General features: G+C 34.4%; 1 protein-coding gene across 1 annotated transcript; it reads left to right on the top strand.

Annotated features, from left to right (window-relative positions):
• The first annotated feature begins 5,865 nt into the window (after positions 1-5,865).
• Positions 5,866-10,606, top strand: LOC114292488 (uncharacterized protein At4g08330, chloroplastic). Its single transcript, XM_028236465.2, has 2 exons — positions 5,866-6,205; positions 9,885-10,606. Exons 1-2 carry the CDS (start codon positions 6,135-6,137, stop codon positions 10,282-10,284), a joined length of 471 nt encoding a protein of 156 aa, XP_028092266.1. The 5' UTR covers positions 5,866-6,134; the 3' UTR covers positions 10,285-10,606.
• Positions 10,607-22,490: the final 11,884 nt, after the last annotated feature.

Below are 22,490 nucleotides of genomic sequence, written 5' to 3'. Positions count from 1 at the left end.
CACGGTGTCCTAGGCGCACCAATGCAAATGCAATGCAAAGAAACACACAAGTGTAGTCAAAAAACAGATATCACGAGTTCGAGTCAAGTTCTCTAAATCCCCAGCAGAGTCGCCAGAAACTGTAACAAGCCCGCGGGGGACCTCGCTACAGCTCGGACTCGACTTTGTAGTCACGGTTCCTAATCTGAACCAAAGAGTCCAAATCTGGCAAATCGTTTTTAGAAAACAGATTTGTTTGAAAGAAGTGCCAAACATGGACTGCTTTGCCAGATACAGAGTCGCCACCTAAATATTTTATTTTTGGAAATTTAGGAAACCCTGACTCGGTGCCAAAAGGCCACGTGTCCGTCATCACCAAAGTTGCCTCGGCTCGGGAACTTGGGTACGATTGGGGAAGGTCACTTCGTGAGCACCCCCGCTCGCCCGGTCATAGACCGGCCTCTACTAACCATGATATCAATTTTTGAAAACATTGTGGGTTCTTATTCCGGTTTATTAGCCTAGGTTACTATGTGATGCGCACAGCATACAAGTATAGACTGGATCGCTTGAATTGGAACAAAACATTTTGTGTTTTTGAAAGAGGTTTTTGCTACCCACAGGTAGGCTTGAAACATTTGATGATTTACTCCAATTCAGATAACCCAACCTTCACCCACAGGCATTCAAGCAGTTATATCATATAAGCACATAGCCTCATGGCAAGCATGCTATTCATGGCAATACTCACACGCATGCAAGGATGCTAAAGCATAAAGCTCACCGGGTACTCCAAGCCAAAATAGAAACTTATTAGAAATCATGCATGAATCCTAAGTATACAGAAATGCCTAATGCAACACATGCAAAATGCAACTATAGCAGGCTCTGCTATTCTAAGATGATATATGAAATGTTACAACTACCATATATTCAACTTGGAATTGAAAGTACGATGCAGTTAGTATGATGCGCCGAGCCCAGTGTATGCAATACAGATGAATGATGCAAACATGCTGTCATACTGTATGCTATTTTAAACATGCCCTAATCTAACCATCGTAAGCGGATAAATAAAAGGGAGAAAGACGTGGGGTTGGAAGACATACATCACACTCACCCACACTTATTACAGTCATGCCCTCACGCAGAGGGTCCGAATAAATATACAGTCCAAATATTACAGTCCCCAAATAAAAGAATATTACAGTCCAAAAATATTACAAAATTCTAATTAATTAAAGAATTAACTAAGAAAACAAGTAAAACTGGCATGCAAGCCAGGGACTGCCTTGCTTCTAGTGGATGATGCATGTCCGGACTGTCTTGCGCGGAAATCCACCGGAATGCCCTAATTAGCCTCTGTTTACACCTGTTCTTGAAATGCGTGCCAAGCCCCGAAAGGTTGCTGATTCTTCGTTTTGCTGCAACAGAGAGCAGGAAAGGGGCATAGCAATGTATCTGCACAGATGTATGCATGTCTTGATCCTCGTGCCACCAATCACGCATACCGAGGCATGATGGCCGAGGAGTCGAAATGCACAACTCAATATAGGATGAATGCACATGAAACTACAGCTAAAACCTAACTCCATCATGGATAATCCGGAGTGTCGGTGACTAGGGAATTGAGACACATTCCGTCACTCGGAGTACGAAATGCACCTCGTTTCCCGTGCCCGGACTAACTCCTATTCCGGACACGATGCAATATGCATGATATGCATGAAATGCAACTAAGATACAATCCTAACATACTCAATGCTATGAAAATGAGATGTCTCGAAATGCGTGCACGCGGGCACGCAAACCGAGGCGATGATATGTGTCTCGAAATGCGTGCACGCGGGCACGCAAACCGAAGCGATGATATGACATGGAAAATGCAACATGGACTTATACTAACATGAGAGAGCCTCAGCCGCACTCACATGAGATGCCGATGGCAGAAAATGAAGTGCCTCGAAATGCGTGCACACGGGCACGCAAACCGAGGCGATGCTAAAATGTGATGAAATATGGCAAAAATGATATGCAAGCATACTAATGGAATTTCAGCACTAAAATATGGGGGAAAACAGTCCCGAAACGAAGCGAAATGACATGAAATGCAAGGAAATGTCCCGAAAATGCAACATTAGGCACCCGAAATGGTCTATAGCTATGCCAAACATGCACAATATGGACATGCAATGCAAAGACAGAAGCTAGACAGTCCCAAAAGATGCACTTTCACAGTTATAAACATGGCCAAACAGCAAGTATAGGTAGGGGAAAAATAGCATGCAAGGATGGGGGCCAAAAGAGGGGTAATGAAGCAAGTGGTATAAGCAAAACTCAAACTGAAAAATTTCCTTCTACAACACTGAAGATGGACCAAAAATATGAACATTTACATTATATGGCAGACCTCAAATCAGTATACAAATATGCCAAAAATGTGATGCAAGACAAGGCTCAAAAGGTGCTATAACATGAAGTATATAAAATAATCACCAAACAGAAAAAAAGTGTGAATGAAACATGAAGTATAGGCCAAAATAAGGCCACTTTTAGTTCGGACCAAGGGCGAAAAACAGAAGCAAAGAGGGCTATCAATTTATGCAAAAATGGGGCCAAATGGGGGATATAACTACAAGTGACACATGGAAGCACCAAACAATGTTGAGCCCTTCTCCAATGTTGAAGAGGGGCTCAAAATAAGCCTTATATCAGTTTATAATATGCTCAAAAACAGATTGCTCATGGGCCAAAAATAGCATGCAAAACTATGACATACAAGAGGATCAATGAAGCAAGTATATTATGGAGGGCTCAAACAGGGTTGAGCCCTTAATGAGAAGTGAAGATGAGCTCAAAAGATGGCCCTTTTCAGTTAGGGCCGGAGCTTGAAACCAAAAATAAGTGAGGCTTAGAAATAGATCAAGAGAAAGGGTCAAAAGGGTAAAAGTGTTACTTACCCTTGAAGATTCAAACTTTTGTTGCTTTTTGGATGAATTTGCAGCTTCTTTAGCCTTCAAGAATCCTTCCTTGTTGCTGGAAATGAGATGGTGGTGGTAGAGCTTGGTGGTGTAGAAGGAATAATGGTTAGGGACTTAGGGTTTTTTCAAGAGTTGAGAAGGAAGAAGATGGAGTTGGCTATGGAAGCTTGAAGGAGAGTTTTTCTAACCCTTGTAAGTGAGGCCACCAGCTGGTTAAAAGGGTTCAAAAGGGGGTGTAAAGGTGGGGGAGAAGGAGAGCAAAACTCCCCCACAAAATATCCCCCGGATACAGAAAATATCTGGGGGACATTGCCCCACAGCTGTAAAGTGCACAGTGCAAGGAACACGGCCGGCCTCTCACTTTTGTTGGAGGTGGCCGGCCGGCCACACCCCCTAGCCGGCCGGCTAGGGGTCAAAAGGGTCAATGTGATTTTCTGGCCGGCCAGCTACTGGGGAGGTACTCCTATGTGTGTACAACACAACCATGTGGTTAAAATTCCAAGAAAGTGGGTCCAAGGGGTTCAACATTAGCTCGGAAAGAGGGGGTCAAAAGGTTCAAGTTGAATTATTTGCCGGTCACCAACTTTTAGTGGCCTCTCATGTGTGTAGATCACAGATATGTGGTTCAAAGTTCAAGAAAAAGAGTCCAAGGGGTTCAACATTAGCCCGGAAGAAAGGGGTCAAAAGGGTCAGGTGACCTTAATGGCCGGCCACCAACTTTTAGTGGCCTCTCAAGTGTGTAGATCACAGATATGTGGTTGAAAGTTGGCAACACTAGCTCCAAGGTATTCAACATTAGCCCGGAAGTGCGAAAAACGGGCGCCGGGAGGCTCCGGAAGAGAGATAACTGGCTGCTGCAACAATTGCTGGCCTCCCACCCTTCAGTGACCTTCCCTGTGATAAAACAGAGGTACCTGCCAAAAATGAACGAAAACCGTTGCAAAACGAATGCTCGGGGACCAAAACACGCAGTTCGGGGTCCCGAAAATGGGCTGTTAAACACCGAAAGTGGCGTTTGGCCACGAAGTGGGTTTCTCAGCCCCCAGTGTCCCTCAAAAGGGAGCAAATAAGATGTATGCCAAAAATCAGAGCAATAGGAGATGGTTAAGCGGTCCCGAACCGAGGCACACGGCCTGACGGCCCCGAAAACCGGGAACCGGACTCCGAAATGGGCAAAATGACCTACGACCACCAAATGTAGCCTACGGACATTGAGAGATGGTCTACGGGACCTCTCCCTTTCCTCAGGAAAAGAAACAAAGAAAACCGGGTCTGGTTCGCAAACCGAGACAAGGCACAGAAGAGGGTTCGGAAGTCCGGAGGCAGGGCTCACAGCCGCGACTCTGGAACTTCTGAACGAGCACATTACGCAATATCACCAAGCGCTCAATCGGTGACATCTGAGTCTTAAGGTCGGTCAAAAATGGGGTGTCTACAATTCTACATTATTTTTGTATACTTTTTAAAGAATTTTATATTATTGTTTAATTCATTTTTTTTTTATTTATTTTGCCCATGCATCGGATGAGTTCATATGCTCGTTAATATTACAAAGATATCTTCTTCTCCTTTTTTTTAAGAGTCGTTATTTCCACCTCATTTTACTTTAAATATATTCTTTTCTTTGTCTTTATTATATATGAAAATGAATATATTTATAATAAAGTGAAGTGAGAATAGTAACTATGAATATTAAAACAAATTAATTTATTAGTTTATTGGCTTATTTTGGTCATATTACCTCTTTACTTTTGTACACATTTAAAAAAAAAAAAACTAAGGCCTTTTTTGAAAACTAGATTAAAAGCTAACTTTTTGATTTTTTGACTTTTTTAAGGCACATTAACTCGGGAAATTATAAAATGTTCCCGGAATATCATATGTCCGTATTCCTTAACCAATCATCATTTAATATGTCCTCTCATATTTCTTAACCACTCAACATAATACCCTACTTACCTATCTTTTTCATCAATCACAGTATTATAAAATACCATACATTTATATTTCAAAATTATTGAATAATTATTCCATCAACTCTCTACTTTTATATTTAAAAAAAAAAAAACTGAAAAAGTAATTTTTAACTTATTTTTTTAAAAATATACTTAAAAAATGATTTTTTTTTTTACTTATGTAAATAGGTAAGGGTTAAAAAAAAATATATATAAATAAAAGAGTGTAACAGCTCCCTTTTTTTTTTAAATCCTATAAAGGTCCTGTTTGGCAGAGCTGTGAAAAAATACTTATAGCTTATACGTTAACAGTTTATAATTTATAACTATGAATATAAGTTGATTTCTGACTTATAAATTAAACTTTTCTTACCCACTCAAAGAATAAGCTGATTTCTGACTTACAAAAAGTTATAAGCTGTATTGTTAAGCTAAACCAAACACATCAAAATAGCTTAAATTAAGCCGAAAACTGAAATAAGCTGAAAAAAATTATACCAAACAAGACCAAAAAACTAAAAAAAGTAACTTTAAACTTATTTTTTAAAAATATACTTAAAAAATTAACTTTTTTTTTTTACTTCTGTAAATAGGTAAGGGTTAAAAAATATATATATATATATATATATATATATATATAAATAAAAGAGTGTAACAGCTCCTTTTTTTTAAGAAAAATGCTTGGGAGCACTAATTAGTGCTCCCACTAATTAGGTGGCAGTGGGTCCTGCCATTAATGATGTGATGTTTTGGTCTTGGAGTTGTATTTTTTTTTTTTTTACTTTTTTAATGCATTAGTGCTATTAGTGATGATGTTTTTAATGAGATGAACCATTGTTGTTTTTTTAAACCCCATAAGTAGACCCACACTGTCAACCACAATAATTTTTTCTTATTACAGTATTTTAATTTATGATAATTTGTGCAGTGTCGTGTTTGGATTGGACCCCGTCATCGAAAAGAAAACGAAGGGACAGACAGCATCGCACCAATCTAATTTCCGTGGCCCCACGCACACATTACTTGCTTTCCGCGGATTCCCATTTCCCTCCTCGTCTCCTTCTTCATCGCAATCTCCAAACAAAGAGCCCCCTCTTCTCTCTCTCTCTCTCTCTCTCTCACTAAGAAGAAGATCCAAACCCTACTAAATTTGCTGTGACGATCGCATACGTTGACTGCTGCTGATCATATACTCGTCTTAGTTCGTATCTCGCCAGTAATGGAGACTTGGAAGTCAGCCCGAGACGATTACCACTCTTTTTCTTCTTCCCAGAGAGATGTCACTTACAGGTTCTCTCTCTCTCTCTCTCTCTGTGTGTATTCATGTCTTTGATTGGTATGTATGTGGATACAAGAATCTATGGTTTGTATAAGAAATTTTAGTGAGATTGTTTGAAAGAATCTCAAATTTTGATATCTCAATTAGGTTATTTATAGAATACTACTTTTCAGGCTTGTTTTTGTACGAGGCCTGTTTCAATTCAAGTGATGATTATTTACTCACTCTCTTTAATTTGTGAAATTAGGATTGTTTTGGGTATTCATATATATATATATATATATATATTTTTTTTTTGTGTGGATATTTTACTAAAAGAGATATAAAAAAGTAGAGTTTTAACTTTCTTGCTAAAATAGTGAGTTGCCAAAATAGGCCTTAATCCCAAATGGGATTTTCAAAAGCTTCTTGTGGAAATGATGGGGATTAGATAGAAATACCACTTTAGCCCCTCTATTTTTGATTGTTACAGTTAACCCCTACAGTTGTGATCAAGGTGCAATTGGACCCAACCGTGGTCAGGTTCCTATTTTGACAAATTGCTGTGTCACATTCTAACTTGACCAGATGCTAAATGTAAATTAACCCTATATATAAAGTTGGATTGTGAAGTAAATTTTAGAGTTTTTAAGAATTGAATTATCATCACATTTGCAATGGATTTGGAACATCTTACAATTTTATTAAATTGTATGATTAACTAATTAATTCTTCTTGATTCAAATAATGCCAAGAGTGACCATATTTGGGTACCATTTGATATGACATCTTGCATGACGCTAACCATGTCTGATGTGGTTAGTGTTATGTAAGACTTCACTGCAGATCATACTTAAATGTGATCGCCCTGGCCTTGCTCTTCTTCATAATAAGACTAGTAACAAAGTTTATGCAGTCAAACAGAGGAGTAGAAAATGTGAACATTGTTGTCTGGGACTAATTTATATCCTGAATCCCTTTTGCTTGTGAATGAAATATTATATGTAAACTCCCGGACATGCCCAAATTTGTCTTATTTTTTAGTTCATTTTTTAATTTTCTTATAATCGGACAAAACATTTAATTGATATTAGGACTTTTTATTCACTTTTTCAAAATGTAGATTTTGGAAAATGATTTCTTACTGTTTTAATATAATAAAGTATGAATGTATTTGTATTTGTAATGTAAGAGTCAAATACTTAGGTAGTATTTGGTAGAATTTTAGAATTGTGATTTGAGAATAGAGTTGTATTTTGAGTTTGTGAGTTTTGGAATTATGATTTTAGTGTGGAAAATTTGTGTGGTTATATGTTTTGAATTGAGTTTTGAATTTTTGATGTGACATATGATGTTTGATTCAAAAGCTTACAACTCATAACCAAACATATAATCCAAAATTCTATTCAAAACTCATAAAAAAAAATTAAAAAAAAAAATCAAAAATATTTTTTATTTAAAATATAAAAATAATAGGTGCCATAAAAAAAAAAAACACTGTTCCGGTCAATCGGCTGGACGTCCCGAGGGACATCCGGGAGGATGACCGGGTAGACATGTTTTCAAAAATGGGTGTGGAATCAAATTTTGAAAATTATAACCAAACACAGCACTCAAACCAAGATGTGGAATTACATTTAAAAAACATAACCAACCACAGCATTTTTTTCATGTATGAAAAAAATTCCAAATACTAAAGTAATGTTTCAGAAATTACCACCAAACGAACACCCCAAGATTGAAGAATTGGTACCGACTGATTAAAACTACAACCAAATAGGGCTTGATCTTCTTGTTTTCCTTTTCCTTCTCCCTCACATTTTTGTCATCTGAAATTGTTAAATTCGTAAAAAGAAAATGCAGTTTTGTTTTTTTTTTTTTTTAAATAAGTAAAATTTATTGAAAAAGAGGCACCAAAGGGGTGCACAAACTCATATGCAGAAGGTGTACAACAATTATGCATCACCAACCATATCAAAAAGGCTTTACAAATCCAAAAATTGATCCAAGGAAGAATTATACCACCTCCGTGGACCAACTATACAAAAATGACTAAAGAATACTCTTGAATTTAAAAATACATCTCTCAACACCATCAACAGATCCCCTATTTTGGTCACCCCAAAGTACCCACAACAACGCTAATGGGGCCAAACCCCAAATCTGTCTCCTCTGCCTACCCACCTGGCCTCTTAACCAAGAACAAAGAAGATCCCTCTTCTTCTTAGGTAGCACCTGATAAAACACCAAACATATAGAGGACTAACGACCATAACTCTCATGGCGCCTCACAGTGAAGAAGTGGTCTGCCGTCTCCTTATCATGCTTGTGCACACATCACCAATTCACATGCACTTGCCTTCTAATTAAATTAATCGTAAAACTAATTCATTCATACTATAATTTGGTGCTCTAGGTGACTTTATTTTTGGGCTGAGAACTGGTTTGTTGAAGTGCTATGCTTTGACATAGGGGGATGGTATTATTTCATTGGAAAATAAGATAATGTTCTAAATTGGAGCTCAAAAAACATTAGCACTTTTATTTCTTCACAATTTTTTTGCACCCATTGCTAATTTTTCGTTAGTTTTGTTGTCTTTATTTGGAAATGAATTTACTACTGCTTCCTAACCAACTGCTGATATGGGTTATCTTTTCAAAAAATTTATAGCATTTGAATGCATTTCTTTTGTGTGAGGCATGGTGGTCAAGTAACTTATTTAATTTTAAATAAAAAAGATAGATAATGGATTGATGCCATTTTCATATTTTGAAATCAATATTTTCAATCAAGTGTTAAGAATAATGAACTAGTGCTGTGCTAAATTGTGGATTTTACACAAAGGATGTAGGCAACAGTGCTCCTCACCTGTCTCATTCATTTCAGAAGTAAATGACTTATCATTCTCTCTCCCACGGTGTTGAGAGTTCTGTATCTGACACTTAACAGTAGTTATATAAATTAGCTGGTACCGAAAGCATTTCCCTTTGGCAGATTGGCCGCATTTATGTTTTGTTGGATATGCTACTAACATCAATTGAATTTATTCAAATGGTTACTAAGCCAAAAAAAAAAAAAAGATTCAATTGATCAAGGGATTAATTATTTTGTGTGAGCTGGATAAATTAATTGGGATAATTTATTTCTTTTTGGGTGGGGGGCTAGTATCGTGAATCTGGGCATATAGTACAAGGGTAAACGAATTTATGATTTAATCAACATTCCATTTTTACCCTCAACACATGGGTTTATTCACCCTCTTGATGGAGCCATGATATAAGCATATTTAAGAAAAAACCATTTATTTCACAAATATGAAATTAGAAAACCTAATTTTGGATTGGTTTAACGTAGTCCAGCCCTCATCCAAACACCAGATTATTTTTTCTTTGTTTTTATTATTTTATTTTATTTTTCACCCTAGAGTGGATATATTTGCATTATTCATCTAATTGGTCCTAATTTATCCAGCTACCAGACAGTATATAGTGATATATGCAGCTAATATATTAAATGTTATAATGAACAGAGCCAAACTCATATCAAATGAGGAATAAAATGATTGACTTGCATGTAGATTCTTACATCCCATTTTCCCAATTCCTTCAAATCATGTGTGTGTGTTTTTTTTAATCATTATTTTAGCAGTATCAAACCATGAGAGTGGCTTCTTTATACTTGCAATTACAAAATTTCTCTTCTCCACACAGCTGTGGTTCTTGTGGATACGAGTTAAACCTGAACTCCTCTAGTCGGAATACATCTACCATTGGCTCCAAATATGGTAAATCCATGAAGAGTGGGATCATATCATTCTTCAACGTTGATGAGAGTAGATTTACTCAAGTAGAAGAATTCCAATGCATACCGTACATTTCCAAGAAATCTTGGGGTTTGTTTCGCAGGAGAACAAAACTTCTATGCAGGAAGTGTGGTAACCATGTTGGAATTGCTTATGATGATCGTGATTCATCATACCCAGTTGTATCGGATGGATCAGATTCAGCCTCCGGCAGTGAAATCTCCAGCCGTAGAAAAAAATATGATGTTCGGATCCGTGCTTTACAACCTTCCTCATCTGAAGAAGTTGGTGTTTCGCTTGCTGTGTAATGTACAGGAACAAAGATTCTTTTGTATATTAGTGTCCAGTAAAGAATTTGGTATTTCACTTGATCATTGAATAGGATCCTCCAAATGGGAAGTGCGATTGAGATGCTATTTATACAATGGATGTTAGAATTCTTTTTGTTTTTGTTTTTTGTTAGGCAAATATGGGAATGAAAGAGAGAGGATCTGCTAGGGGTGTGTTTGTGCACAGATGTTGTCAAGTTGCTTTGTTTCGCTTTGTTCTCTCTTTCTCAGTTGGCTTGGGTGTGAGTTGTAAATGAGCAGTTCGGAGACTTTCTTAATAAAAGTTTGTGTGAATTTTGAAGGGTTGGGAGAGTAACTAAAGTGGGCTCTCTCTCTCTCTCTCTCTCTCTCTGAGTAAATGAGCAGTTTGGAGACTTTCTTAATAAAAGTTTGTGTGAATTTTGAAGGGTTGGGAGAGTAACTAAAGTGGGCTCTGTGTGTGTGTGTGTGTGTGTGTGTGTGTGTGAATCATTTCCCCCTTTATCTAACAGGCCGTTTTGGTGTGAGTAGTTAAGGTCTCTCCTAGAGCAAGGAAATAAGATAGAGTAACATTATAAATTCACCTTTATCAACCTAAAAATTAATCTGTATCACACTTTACATGGGTTATATATGGATCTTATATTATACAAATTAATTTTTATTACACAATTATCCATTTAAAAAATTAAATTCTGGGTGTATAAAGTTGAGTTAGCAAACTTTTATTTAAATAATGTAAAAATATGTATAAAAAATAAGATAAATATATTATTTATATATTTAAATAATGTTAATGTAAATAATAGCTACATTTATTTGTATGTAAATAATAGCTAACTATAGATAACACATTTATATAATAGTGATAGTAGATATTATTATTTTCATAATATATTGACTTTTGTTTTAATATGTTTATATATATAATTGTATAATCAAAGTTTCAATTGTAACTTTAGTCTTATACGCAAGTATGAATTTATAATTTCTTTGGCTCGTTAAAACTCGTGAACATGATCGAGCTTGAGTCCAGTTTAAGCCAACTTAGTTTGAGCTTGGTTTGTTAAATTTTTATTGAACTCGAGCTCGGGCCCGAACTCGAACTAGTTAAAATCTTAATAAACAGACCTAAGCATACTAAAGCTCAGGTTGGCTCGGCTGCAACCCTACATACCATTTGTATCGTTCGGATATCAATTTTTGAACAAAATGTAAATGTTCATATATCTACTTCCAAAAAAATACAAATGTTCGGATGTCAACTATCGAATGAGATTTTTGTTCGAAACAATTAATTTTTATTTAGAAGTTGATATCCAAACGATACAAATTATATATACTAAAACAAAGTACGATGTGAATAGAATTACCTAATTTGATTTAAAGTGTAAAGAGTCAATAGTTACAAATTAAAAATAAAATAATTGAAATAATAATTGGGTAAAAATATATAGATGCTTAGTGTAATTAACCCTCAAGAATTGGGCTTGGATATGGAATGAGCATCCACAAGAATTGTAAGATTCACGGATCAAACAATGCTATGAAAAACAAAATCATAGAAATATCTGAAAGCATAACTACAATATATGAATATAATTAAGATGAGCAAGACGAGATACATATATATATATATATATATTCAAATAGGCAATGCATGAAAAAAAATACATCAATCACCCATCTAATCATGATGTATGTGATTTGTAATTTTTTTTTTTTTTGTTGACAAAACACTTGGCAGAGTTTAGCTTTTTTCCAAATCTTCATCAAATTGGAGAGATTCAGTTCGACCTACTTCATTTCTCTTCTCTCTCTCCAAAATAATCATTTTACACATTTAAAATCAAGGCACAACCTTGTATGTTGATGTTTGCATGTTTGTTGGAGGAAAAGGAAAAATGAAAAAATATTTTTAAAAAAATTTCTATTTCATACATTTTTTTCTTTATTTTTCTCTTTTCTCACACATCCCTCTCTAATTCCTAGATACAAATACAACCTTATATTGTAAGATTTTACCAATATGGCATCAACCTTGTCTTGCAAACACACTTTTACAAGGTCATTTCATCAAATTTCATTTTACATGCCACATTTTCTTTTCTTAAAAAAGGGGGTGGCAAACTCGAAAAGTAAAGACAAAGAACTAAGAGAATTTAACAAGATATGCGTAATTTCTTAGCTACCAAACAGAAGATGATAGCAATTAATCCAGCCTAAAAGATAAATTATAGAAGAATCATGAATCATGTTATGTGGAGTGTTGTAGCTTAAAGTGGAATGAAAGAAAAAAGAGAGAAGAAACTAAAGTTTAAGGAGAGAGAAGTCCTACCAAGGTGTCTAGAAAGTTCCACTTGGAAAAATCATTTATCATTACTTTGGAAGACTGCTCATCCTTCATTCATGAATTGTGATTAATTAAAAAAGTTGTTTGACTTGTTAAGGCCTTGTAGAAAAGCCTTTATTTATTTTTTATTTTTTGAGAATGCAAAGAAAATAAAGCTGGTGAACTTTAAGTCCTACTTTAATTGTTCTACCTTTATGCTCTTGATTGAGAGGGTTGAGGAGTCCACATAACTCTTTGGTAATATTTGGTTTTGTTTTTAAAACATGATTTGGATGAAAAAATCAAAAAGTTTGTTTGGTTAACAAATTTTTAAAATACAATTTCAAATTTAATTTTCTCTCTCCTCTCTCCTCTTTTTTTTTTTGTTTATTAACAAATTAATCAATCACTTTTTCTCCCTCATTCTCTCAAATTCTACACATTAATCAATTAAATTTTCTTTTACACTCATCTATTCAATTAAAAAAATAAAAAATAAAATTACAAATCATCCCAAAACTATTTTTAAAACTCATAACCAAACAAATTTTCAACTTTCAAAACTCTTTTCAGCAACTTATCTTTCAAAATACAACTCAAAGCTCATTTCAAAAACTAAACCAAACTCTCTCCACAACTTTTATTTCAATTTGAAATAGAATTGCTATCTAGTCAAAGAAAATATCAATATATATGCTTTGAATTTGAACATATAGAATAATTTCAAATTTAGTTCATGTAGTGTGAGTCATACTCAAGATGAATCTAAACTACATGTTTCAAATTATATGCACCTTTTTATTTGTTTTGATTTACTGAATTTTATGTCCATTTAAAAAAAAAAAAAAATTACCTTAACCAATTCAATGAAGCTTCTGGCACATGTACTTTTTGAAAGTTCTTTAAAAAAGGAACAGAATGAGACTTGGTAGAATATTCATTTTATTATATAATTTTGTCTCAACATTGTTGGTGAAGATTCTAGGCTTCATATGTTAGCTAGCTAGTATTACTTTATAGCTTGGGAAAAGCATATATTGGCCCCGTTTGGTAGAGCTGTGGGAAAGTGATTATAACTTATAACCTAACAGCTTATAGCTTATAGTTATGAATATAAGCTGATTTTTGATTTATAAATTAAGCTTCTCCTCCCTCACTCAAAGAATAAGTTAATTTTTGACTTACAAAAAGTATAAGCTGTATTGTTTAGCTGAACCAAACACATCAAAATAGCTTAAATTAAGCTAAAAGCTGAAATAAACTGGAAATAAGTCCTACCAAACAGGGCTATTGATAGTAACAGAAGGATGGATAGATGAAACCAGTTTCCTACATTTTTGTGCAAAGAATTGAATTGAGATGCCATTAATTATTGTTTCTCACAAAATTGACAACAACAATACTACAAATTTAGAAGAAAAATATCTATAATTTAACATCTATGGTTAAGGTTTACTTAAGGTGTAACCCCATAATAATCACTTTAAATATATATCTTTGATTTAAAATTTGTGATAATTTTCTGACCATTTTTCTTGAACCAAAGACTTTTCCATCCATCCATTTTATATTTAGATTTAAATTCATTTTCAGTTTTTTACATTTCGAAAAATGATGAAGTAATTCTTATAACTATTTTTATATAAAATTTCAAAAAAAAAAAAAAAAAAACTTTTTTTAAGAAACACCAAAAGGTTTTTTTTTTTTTTTTTTAACTTATGAAAATTATTTTACAAGAACAAAAATCATAAATGTTTTCAAACTTTATATTAAATTTATTTTTAAAAATACAAAATCAAAAATCAAAGCAATACCAAATCCGTCGGAAGAAAGGAATTGGAACCACACCCATGAGGATAAAAAGTATATGGGAGGGGTTCTTTAGATGAATATATCTGTTTATATCATTTTATTATGATGTATAAGTTTAATTGTTAGTATTGTACTTAAAATATACATGATAAGATTTATTACAATAATATTGTATTAACAAATAAAATAATAAATATAATATAATATAAAAAAATATAATATATGAAACATTATTGTTGTTTGCATTATCATCGTCATATCATTAAAATGTTGTAGTTGATGAAGGTGAAGGTGAAGGTGGAGGTGGAGGTGGAGGTGGAGGTGGAGGGGATTTATGACAAGTCATTATCTTTCCAACCCATTTGAAGCTTTTTCTCAACATGGATCCAATGGCCATAGTGGTCCTTAATTTGTAGGGTGGTCTTATGTCCATAATTTGTAGGGTGGTCTTATGTCCATCGGTTAGAGCCAGCATATATAAGACAAAATTCCCCTATAAGATTTTTATATTTTAGGCTTAAATTCATTTTATCTGCTCGTAATTTAGGGTTGGAGTATTTTACCTTCATGGTCCAAATATAGTCAGACAGTCTCTATATAGTTTTTGATTACAATGTCACTGTTAGTTTTCTATCCAAACTAATAGAAAATATATAACACACAGGGACGGAACCAGAATTTATGCTAAGAAAGGCCAAGATGTATGCATAAAAAAATATTTAACTTTGGTACATTAGTAATAGAAGATAATTTCCTATGTAACTTTGGTACATTAGCAATAGAAGATAATTTCCTATGTAAGAGTTGTGAAAAAACAATAATTTATGAGGACAAAAATAAATCTAACAAATTTCTTTTTCTTATAAATTCTTTTCTAAAGTTTTGAATTATTAATGAAACTATTTTGTTGGTTGACAATATCTAGCAAATAAAAAGTATACATGTTTCTTTGATTTTTTTAAAACAACACCAAAAATTTGGTGGCATACATACACCAAATGAAAACATAACCGAGAGTTCAAATGTGATAACTTTCATAAAAAAAATCTGTTTTAGTGCAAAATTATTGTCAGAAATAGACTGTATCACCAGATTTTAAAGTTGCCACTTAATATTTTGAAAAAATTAAGAAACCCGTGACTCATGCCAAGGCCACTATTCGTTATAACTAAAGAGGCTTAGCTCGAAACCTTATATATGAGAGGGAAAGATCATTAATTGAACACCCCTACTCACCCGATCAAAGATCGGCTTCTACTAAACCATGATATGAGTTTTATTTGCTTTATATGTTCATGTTCCAATTATTAATAAATCCTAAAAGATATTATGTGAAGCATACAAGTATAGACTCTGTCATTCATTTTGGATCAATTTGATTTCATGTATTTTGAAAAAGTTTTGAAGATGTGCGACTCAAAGAAATTGAATTACAAACATAAAAATCAATATCATTCCAAATTAAGCGACATAACCTCCATCCACCGGCGTTCATATAGTTGTATCAAGTAAGCAAGTAGCCACATGGTAGGATGCTTAAACATATATAATAAGAAAAATGCACACAAGCAGGATGCTAAAGTATAAAAACTTACATGTTTACCGACGTCCCGCGAATAGATACAAAACAAAGTTGGCAAAATATGCATGATCTTATATACAAAATCCTAAGGCAATTCACTCATGAGATGCAACCAAAGATTTGAATTCTAATATATGACATGTGAATCATCTTAAGAACATAAGGTAGAGCATATAATCATATAGGAATTGATTAAACCCACAAATGCAAACTTAGCCGAATCAAGGTGCATGAAACATGGATGCAAAGTATGGATATGATGAAAATACAAAATATGATGCTTACGTACAAATAAGGAAAGCAAGTAAAAGAATGGGATAGAAGGAAGAGGGGCGGGGAATTATTACAACACTTGAAAGAATAATTACAAACCAAATGAAAGAGAGAGTTGCAACATCGAGAAAAGAACAAATAAAGAATATGTAAGTGGCTCCACCAACCATTTTCGGTTAGATTACAACAAAACTAATATGAAATTAAATTAAAAAAACAAATATAAGATAAAAAATGCAAAAAAAATGAAAGAAATTGAAAATTCACATTCCAAAAAAAGAATGAATTTCTTGATTTCCAAACTTCCTTTTGATCACCCTTAAAGTTATGAATTATGTTCTTAATCCTCAATTCAAAATTTTGGAATTTTAGCTAGAATGACAATTTTGGGTTGTTTAACAGTGTGCATGGGGAAAGTGGTGAAGACCTAGATTTCACAATGCACTCTAGTTTTCTCACTTTCGACACAAACTGAACTCTCCTTGATCAAAGCTACACAAGTTGACTATAATGGAATTTTTGGGATCAAATAACAGTGCATAAGGATAATATAACAGTGAATGAAATTCACAGCTCAACTTCTCAACTTTGACACCATTCTTGATCAAAGCTTAGACTCTCCCTATCAATCTAGTCCTTCTTCATCAATCCCCTCTACCTCTCTCTCTTCTCCTCTCCTCTCAACAATCTAATGTATACATATAGGCAATGCAAATGGAGAAATGGTAGAAGACAAGAATGGAGCATTAATGAAGATAATGGAGCAAATGGAGCACTAATGAAGCTAATGGAAGACAAAAGTAAAGCATTACTTTCAATTGATTAAGCAATAGGCAATGGAGGATGAGTATACATGCATTTAGTACATGAATATATCAAAAAATTGGATAATGGAATGCCCACACGAACTGGAAAAAAAAATTCTGGACTGCACTGTTTTGGGGCGGTAGACCGGCCAGCGAAGAAATTGGCCGTTTTGCTCCGGTTCAATCCAACTTCGCTCCAGTGCTCAACAGGTCTTAAACACTTGGTCAAAATAGGCTTAGAGTAGAAAGTAAAGCTCAAATCCCATATTTTTTTACTGAGGATTTTGTGAGAAACACATTCTTATTTTCATCATTGGGTAATCAAAAGAAAGTGCATAAGACTTAAGGTCGATCAAAATGTGTCTACAGTTGCCGCACTTTGACAGAACTCGAAGTCATTTCATGACGTAAGTGAACGTCAAAGGCCGAAGACAACCCTTTTGACAAGGCCGCAAGACTTGGACAAACAAACAAGATGCAAATGCAGTTGGTTGAACCCGAAGGTTGTTTACGTATCCTTTTGCAAGGAATCAAACCAGCGTAGTTCAGGGACAGAATGCAAATGACATGCTCAAAATTTAAAAAAAAAAAATTACACGCTTCACGAAGCCATTTTTTTATTTCTTGAAAATTCATAATTTACAATGCAATTAAATAGGTAATATGCGAGGAGAGCCTCGTGGAAATGATATGAAGCATAACAAGGGATGCAATCTAAACACACTCACATAAGAGAATGAACTGTAATCGATGAATAGTTTTAATCTATAACCCAAAACATGAAAGGTATTAACCGAAGATGGTTTGAACTGACAACCCGAGAAAATTATCGTCATCCCGAAGAGAAGCCAGCATTAACTGATGAAAAAGGTTGTAAACAAATGTTGATGTGAATAGATTGTAGTCAAGTGATGCAACAGTGATAGTTCTAACCATGCAAATGATATGCTAATGAAATTAAAAGTTGAATTCTTTTTTTTTTTTTTTTGTTTTGAAAATGCTTGATTTATGCAATGCAAGATACAATACATGGTGAGGCAAGCCTCATGCAAATGATGCAAAACAAATCCAAACACACTCACAGAGAGGAGAGAAAGGGTTTTAATTAAACATCGAGACCTAGACCGTGCCTTAATACAAAATAAGGGATTAATTTCAACCGGGTAAAGAGAAAAAGGGATCTTAACCAATATATAAGACCTAGATCGTACCTCAATACGAAATAGGGCAATGATTTTCAACTAGGTAAAAGAGAAAGGTATCTTAACCAATATACTAGACCTAGACCGTACCTCAATAAATAGGGCGATGGTTTCAACTGGGTAAATGAGAAAAGTTGTAACCAAAAAGTTTGAAGTGATGTGAATGGATCATAATCATGCATGACAAATGTAATAGACAGTGCAAGTGTGATGGTAAATGCAAAAACACGAAGGGGTAATGTGAGACACAAAATATGCAACAAGATATAATAATGCAAAAATAATATAATGGATGCGCAACAAATGAATATAATTTATTTATTTTTCAAAATTTTCTCTTTTTGTTGTTTTTTATTTATTTTTCTTTCTTTTAAAAATTTTGTCATTTTTTTTTGTGTTGATAATACCATATATACATATACAGATACAAATGATATACAAAATACGTATCACATACATATACATATACATACAAAATATATACATACATATACACATACGAATACAAACGATATCCAAAATATGTATTACATACATAAACATATATATATAGATACAGACACATACATATTATATACATATATACAGATTATATACATATTATATATAGTTCATATATCTCTTCTCTATTTTTGTCTCTCTCTCTCTCTCTCTCTACCCCGTTTGTCTTCGTCGAGCACTGTGTTTGGCGTGCGATTTCAATAATCACAGTGTACCGACCGACAATAGCTAGACCAGCCTTGTTTGTCAAAGATTGCCTCGGCAATCCCTCTTCTGTTGGCTTCTTCTTCTTCTCCTCTTCTAGCTTCTTTTTAAACCAAGGCTTGCAAGAGAGCAGAGCAGAAAAATGCAAACTCTCTCTGCCATTACTCTGCCAATTTTCTCTTTTGAGGCATTACTCTCCTTTGATATGGTCTCTTCCCGTCATACTCTTTCCCTTTTCCCAGACCTTAATGACTTCCCGATAAAGATTGCTGACACCAACTCCTCTGAGCCTCGATAGAGTGACCCTGCCCTTGTTTTCAGTTTTCCTGCACTATCAGTCGAGCAATTGATGGTAGCATAGTTTGACAACAATGCCAACTCTTATACATTAAAATCTTGTGTGGAGACCATAACTGTGGTCTCTAATTTGTCCCGTTGGCTAGGGCTGATCAACGGATGCACCGCCCCGCCCGACCTGACTCGACCCCCTTTGGATGGATGCGTGACACGTGGCAGGCGGGTGCGGGCCCATTTTTTAGCTTTTCTCGGGTTCGGGTCGAGTTGCGGTTGGCCCACCTCTTTACCCAAGAAACTCGACAAGCCCGCTTTTGTCCCTTTTTTAAATATTTTTTTTATTTTCCCCAATTTTTCTGATCTCATCACACTAAACTAACCTAATTCATTCATCCTCTTTGATACACACACACACACACACATACACCTTCTCTCTCTGTCTCTTTGTCTCTCTGTCTCTCTCTCTCCCCCCAGAACCCTACCCATACTGACGGCGACGACGATTGAGCGATGATCTACACTGAAAAAGCCATCGGCGATCGACGATCTGAGTTTTTTTTTTTTTTTTTTTTTGGGATTTGTACGCCCTCAGCCAGCCCTTTTTTGAGAATCTCATATTAAAACCCTAACCTATTGGCATTCTTCGACCTGAAAGAGGATCGACGATATGGTGTGGTGGTGAGATATTGACTTCTCTTATTCTTTCCTCTTCTTCTCTTATTCTCCTCAATCTTTAATTTGTTCGTTCTGTAATATTTTTTTTGATGACCTCTGAAGTTCTTATTTTCTGCAATCTGTTGGTAATCTATTCTGTAATTTTTTTTTGTTCTGTAATCTGTTCGTTCTTATTTTCTTTTTTGGTTCCAGTTTGTTGCAGTTCTAAAGTGAAACTAGTGGAAGAGAGGTTCTACACAGTGTGAACTTGTGAAGAAACTTACAGAGAGGACAAAAAGGTGCAAGTTTCCTCTTTTATTTCCCTTTCCATATACCAATTTTTTGTATTATGCAACATTGAATCTGTTTACAATGTGAAGAAGCTCACATATAGGGGAAAATGGTGTAACTGAATTTGTTTTTTGATTTTTTTTTTTAACAATGTCAAGTGGATAAATTGGAAAAAATGGTGTAACTTTGCATTGTAGGCAAACTGTGTTGAATATTGAATTTGTAAACTGTGTTTGAATATTGAATTTGTAGGCAAATTTGTGAATGAAAAATGGAAAAACTGAATGAACTTATACAATTTTTAGGCAAACTGTGTTTGAATAGTAAACTGTGTAAACTGTGTTTGAATAGCCAAATGTAAACTGTGGTTGAGATTGATTAGCTTGATATTCATTGTTGAATTTATTTTTTAACAGCTTAAATTCTTTAGAGAATTGGTGATTAAACATGGTTTCATAGCCCTAGTTCAAGGGGTCTTGGGTTTAATTTATGTCATTTAGTGCCGTAGAATTTGAAAAATTAGAGCCTTTAGAGATATTCCCTGATATTTCTATCAATGAATTAATACAACTTATATACTCCCTGGTAGAACTAATAAGTAATAACTAATAACCCTTAGTTTGTTTCATAAGTTTCAATAAGATTGAAAATATTTTTCCACATTAAAAATAAAAAGTAAATCTCATATCAAACCATTTTTGCAATCTATTAGTTTGTCATTTCCATAAACGATATAAATTATAATTTACAACTTGAAGTTAATTTAAGACTTGGTTTGTCATTTAGATTGAAGTTAATAATTGAAGTTAAATTATAAATTATAATTAACAACTTGGTTTGTCATTTCCATAAACGATATAAATTGTGTCAGAAATCCCTCAAATTGATTGAATAATTGTGTCAGAAATCCCTTAACTTGAAGTTAATTGTATCAGAAGTCCCTCAACTTGAAGCCCAAAAAAATTTGTTTACAATAATATGGACTTTGAAGACCTATAGAACCCAGTGAAATGAGCTTCTAGAGCACAAAGCAGACCAACCTTGTCAATGCATGATCAATGTAACAGATTCAGTTACTAGATATAGAAGTCTGAATAAACTTTCAGTGTACTAAGTAGGCTTACTGAGTTAACATTGTATGAGTTGCTAAGTAGTGATGTTTGTCTTGTTATTCATTCTCTCTCTTGTTCTATGTTTGGTTTTTGGCAGTTTATCTGATAATCTTTTGGTCATGGATCCTCCAAGTGAAGAAATATTTTTTGTTAATCCTAATGTTGAGCCCGAATCATCTTCTATTGACCCCTCTACCTAACCTATTGCTCCTCCTCCTAGACCACCCTTGGCCAAAAGTAGTAGTGGTGGGAGAACACAATCAAAGGTTTGGGATCATTTTGAAAAGATTAAGGGTATTGATGGGAAAGATAGGGCTATGTGCAAGTATTGTAAGAAAGAATATATGGCAGGTTCTAAGAGTCATGGAACAAGTAATTTATTAACTCATTTGAAAAATTGTACAAAGTATCCATATAGGGATACTCAAGGGCAACAAACATTGGGATTTAAACCAAGACAAGTTGGTGGGGAGGGTGGTGTTGATGTTGTGGGTACATCATTTTCTGTAGAAGTTGGTAGGAGGCATCTTGCTGAGATGATAGTAATTGATGAATTGCCCTTTAAATTTGTGGATGGGGTTGGTTTTAAGAGGTTTTGTAATGTCATGTAACCCAAGTTCAAGATTCCATCTCGACATACCGTTGCTAGGGACATTGTAGACATATACACTAATGAAAGAGAGAGGTTGAAGAAACTTGTGAAGGGGCGCAGAATTTGCTTTACCACAGATACATGGACTTTCATACAAAATTTGTGTTACATGTGTCTAATAGCATATTTCGTTGATGATGATTGGAAGTTTTAAAAGAGGATCATTAATTTTTGTCAAGTTGAAGACCATAAAGGAGAAACTCTTGGGAAAAAATTGAGACACTCTTAAAAGAGTGGGACATTGATGGCCTTTTTACCTTAACTGTTGACAATGCAAGTTTTAATAATCTAACCATTAGATTCTTGAAACGAACCACAAAACTATGGAAGGGAATTGTCTTGGGTCATGAGTTTCTACATATGCGTTGTTGTGCGCATGTTCTAAATCTCATTGTTAGTGATGGATTGAAGGATCTTGAGTCTTGTATAGCGAATGTGAGGCATGCAGTGAGATATGTGAGGTCTTCTCCAAACCGCCTTGACACTTTTAA

This window comes from Camellia sinensis, chromosome 3 (assembly GCF_055761805.1).
Source record: "Camellia sinensis isolate YWXY chromosome 3, ASM5576180v1, whole genome shotgun sequence".
Lineage (NCBI taxonomy): Eukaryota > Viridiplantae > Streptophyta > Magnoliopsida > Ericales > Theaceae > Camellia > Camellia sinensis.
The sequence above is the reverse complement of the archived record's forward strand: the minus strand, read 5'-3'. Positions and strand labels throughout refer to the sequence as shown.

Bases quoted from the DNA above. Each gene is read 5' to 3' on its own strand.
- LOC114292488 (XM_028236465.2), top strand. From the start codon at position 6,135: ATGGAGACTTGGAAGTCAGCCCGAGACGATTACCACTCTTTTTCTTCT. The intron at 6,206-9,884 runs GTTCTCTCTCTC...TTCTCCACACAG, and splicing joins CAGAGAGATGTCACTTACAG to CTGTGGTTCTTGTGGATACG.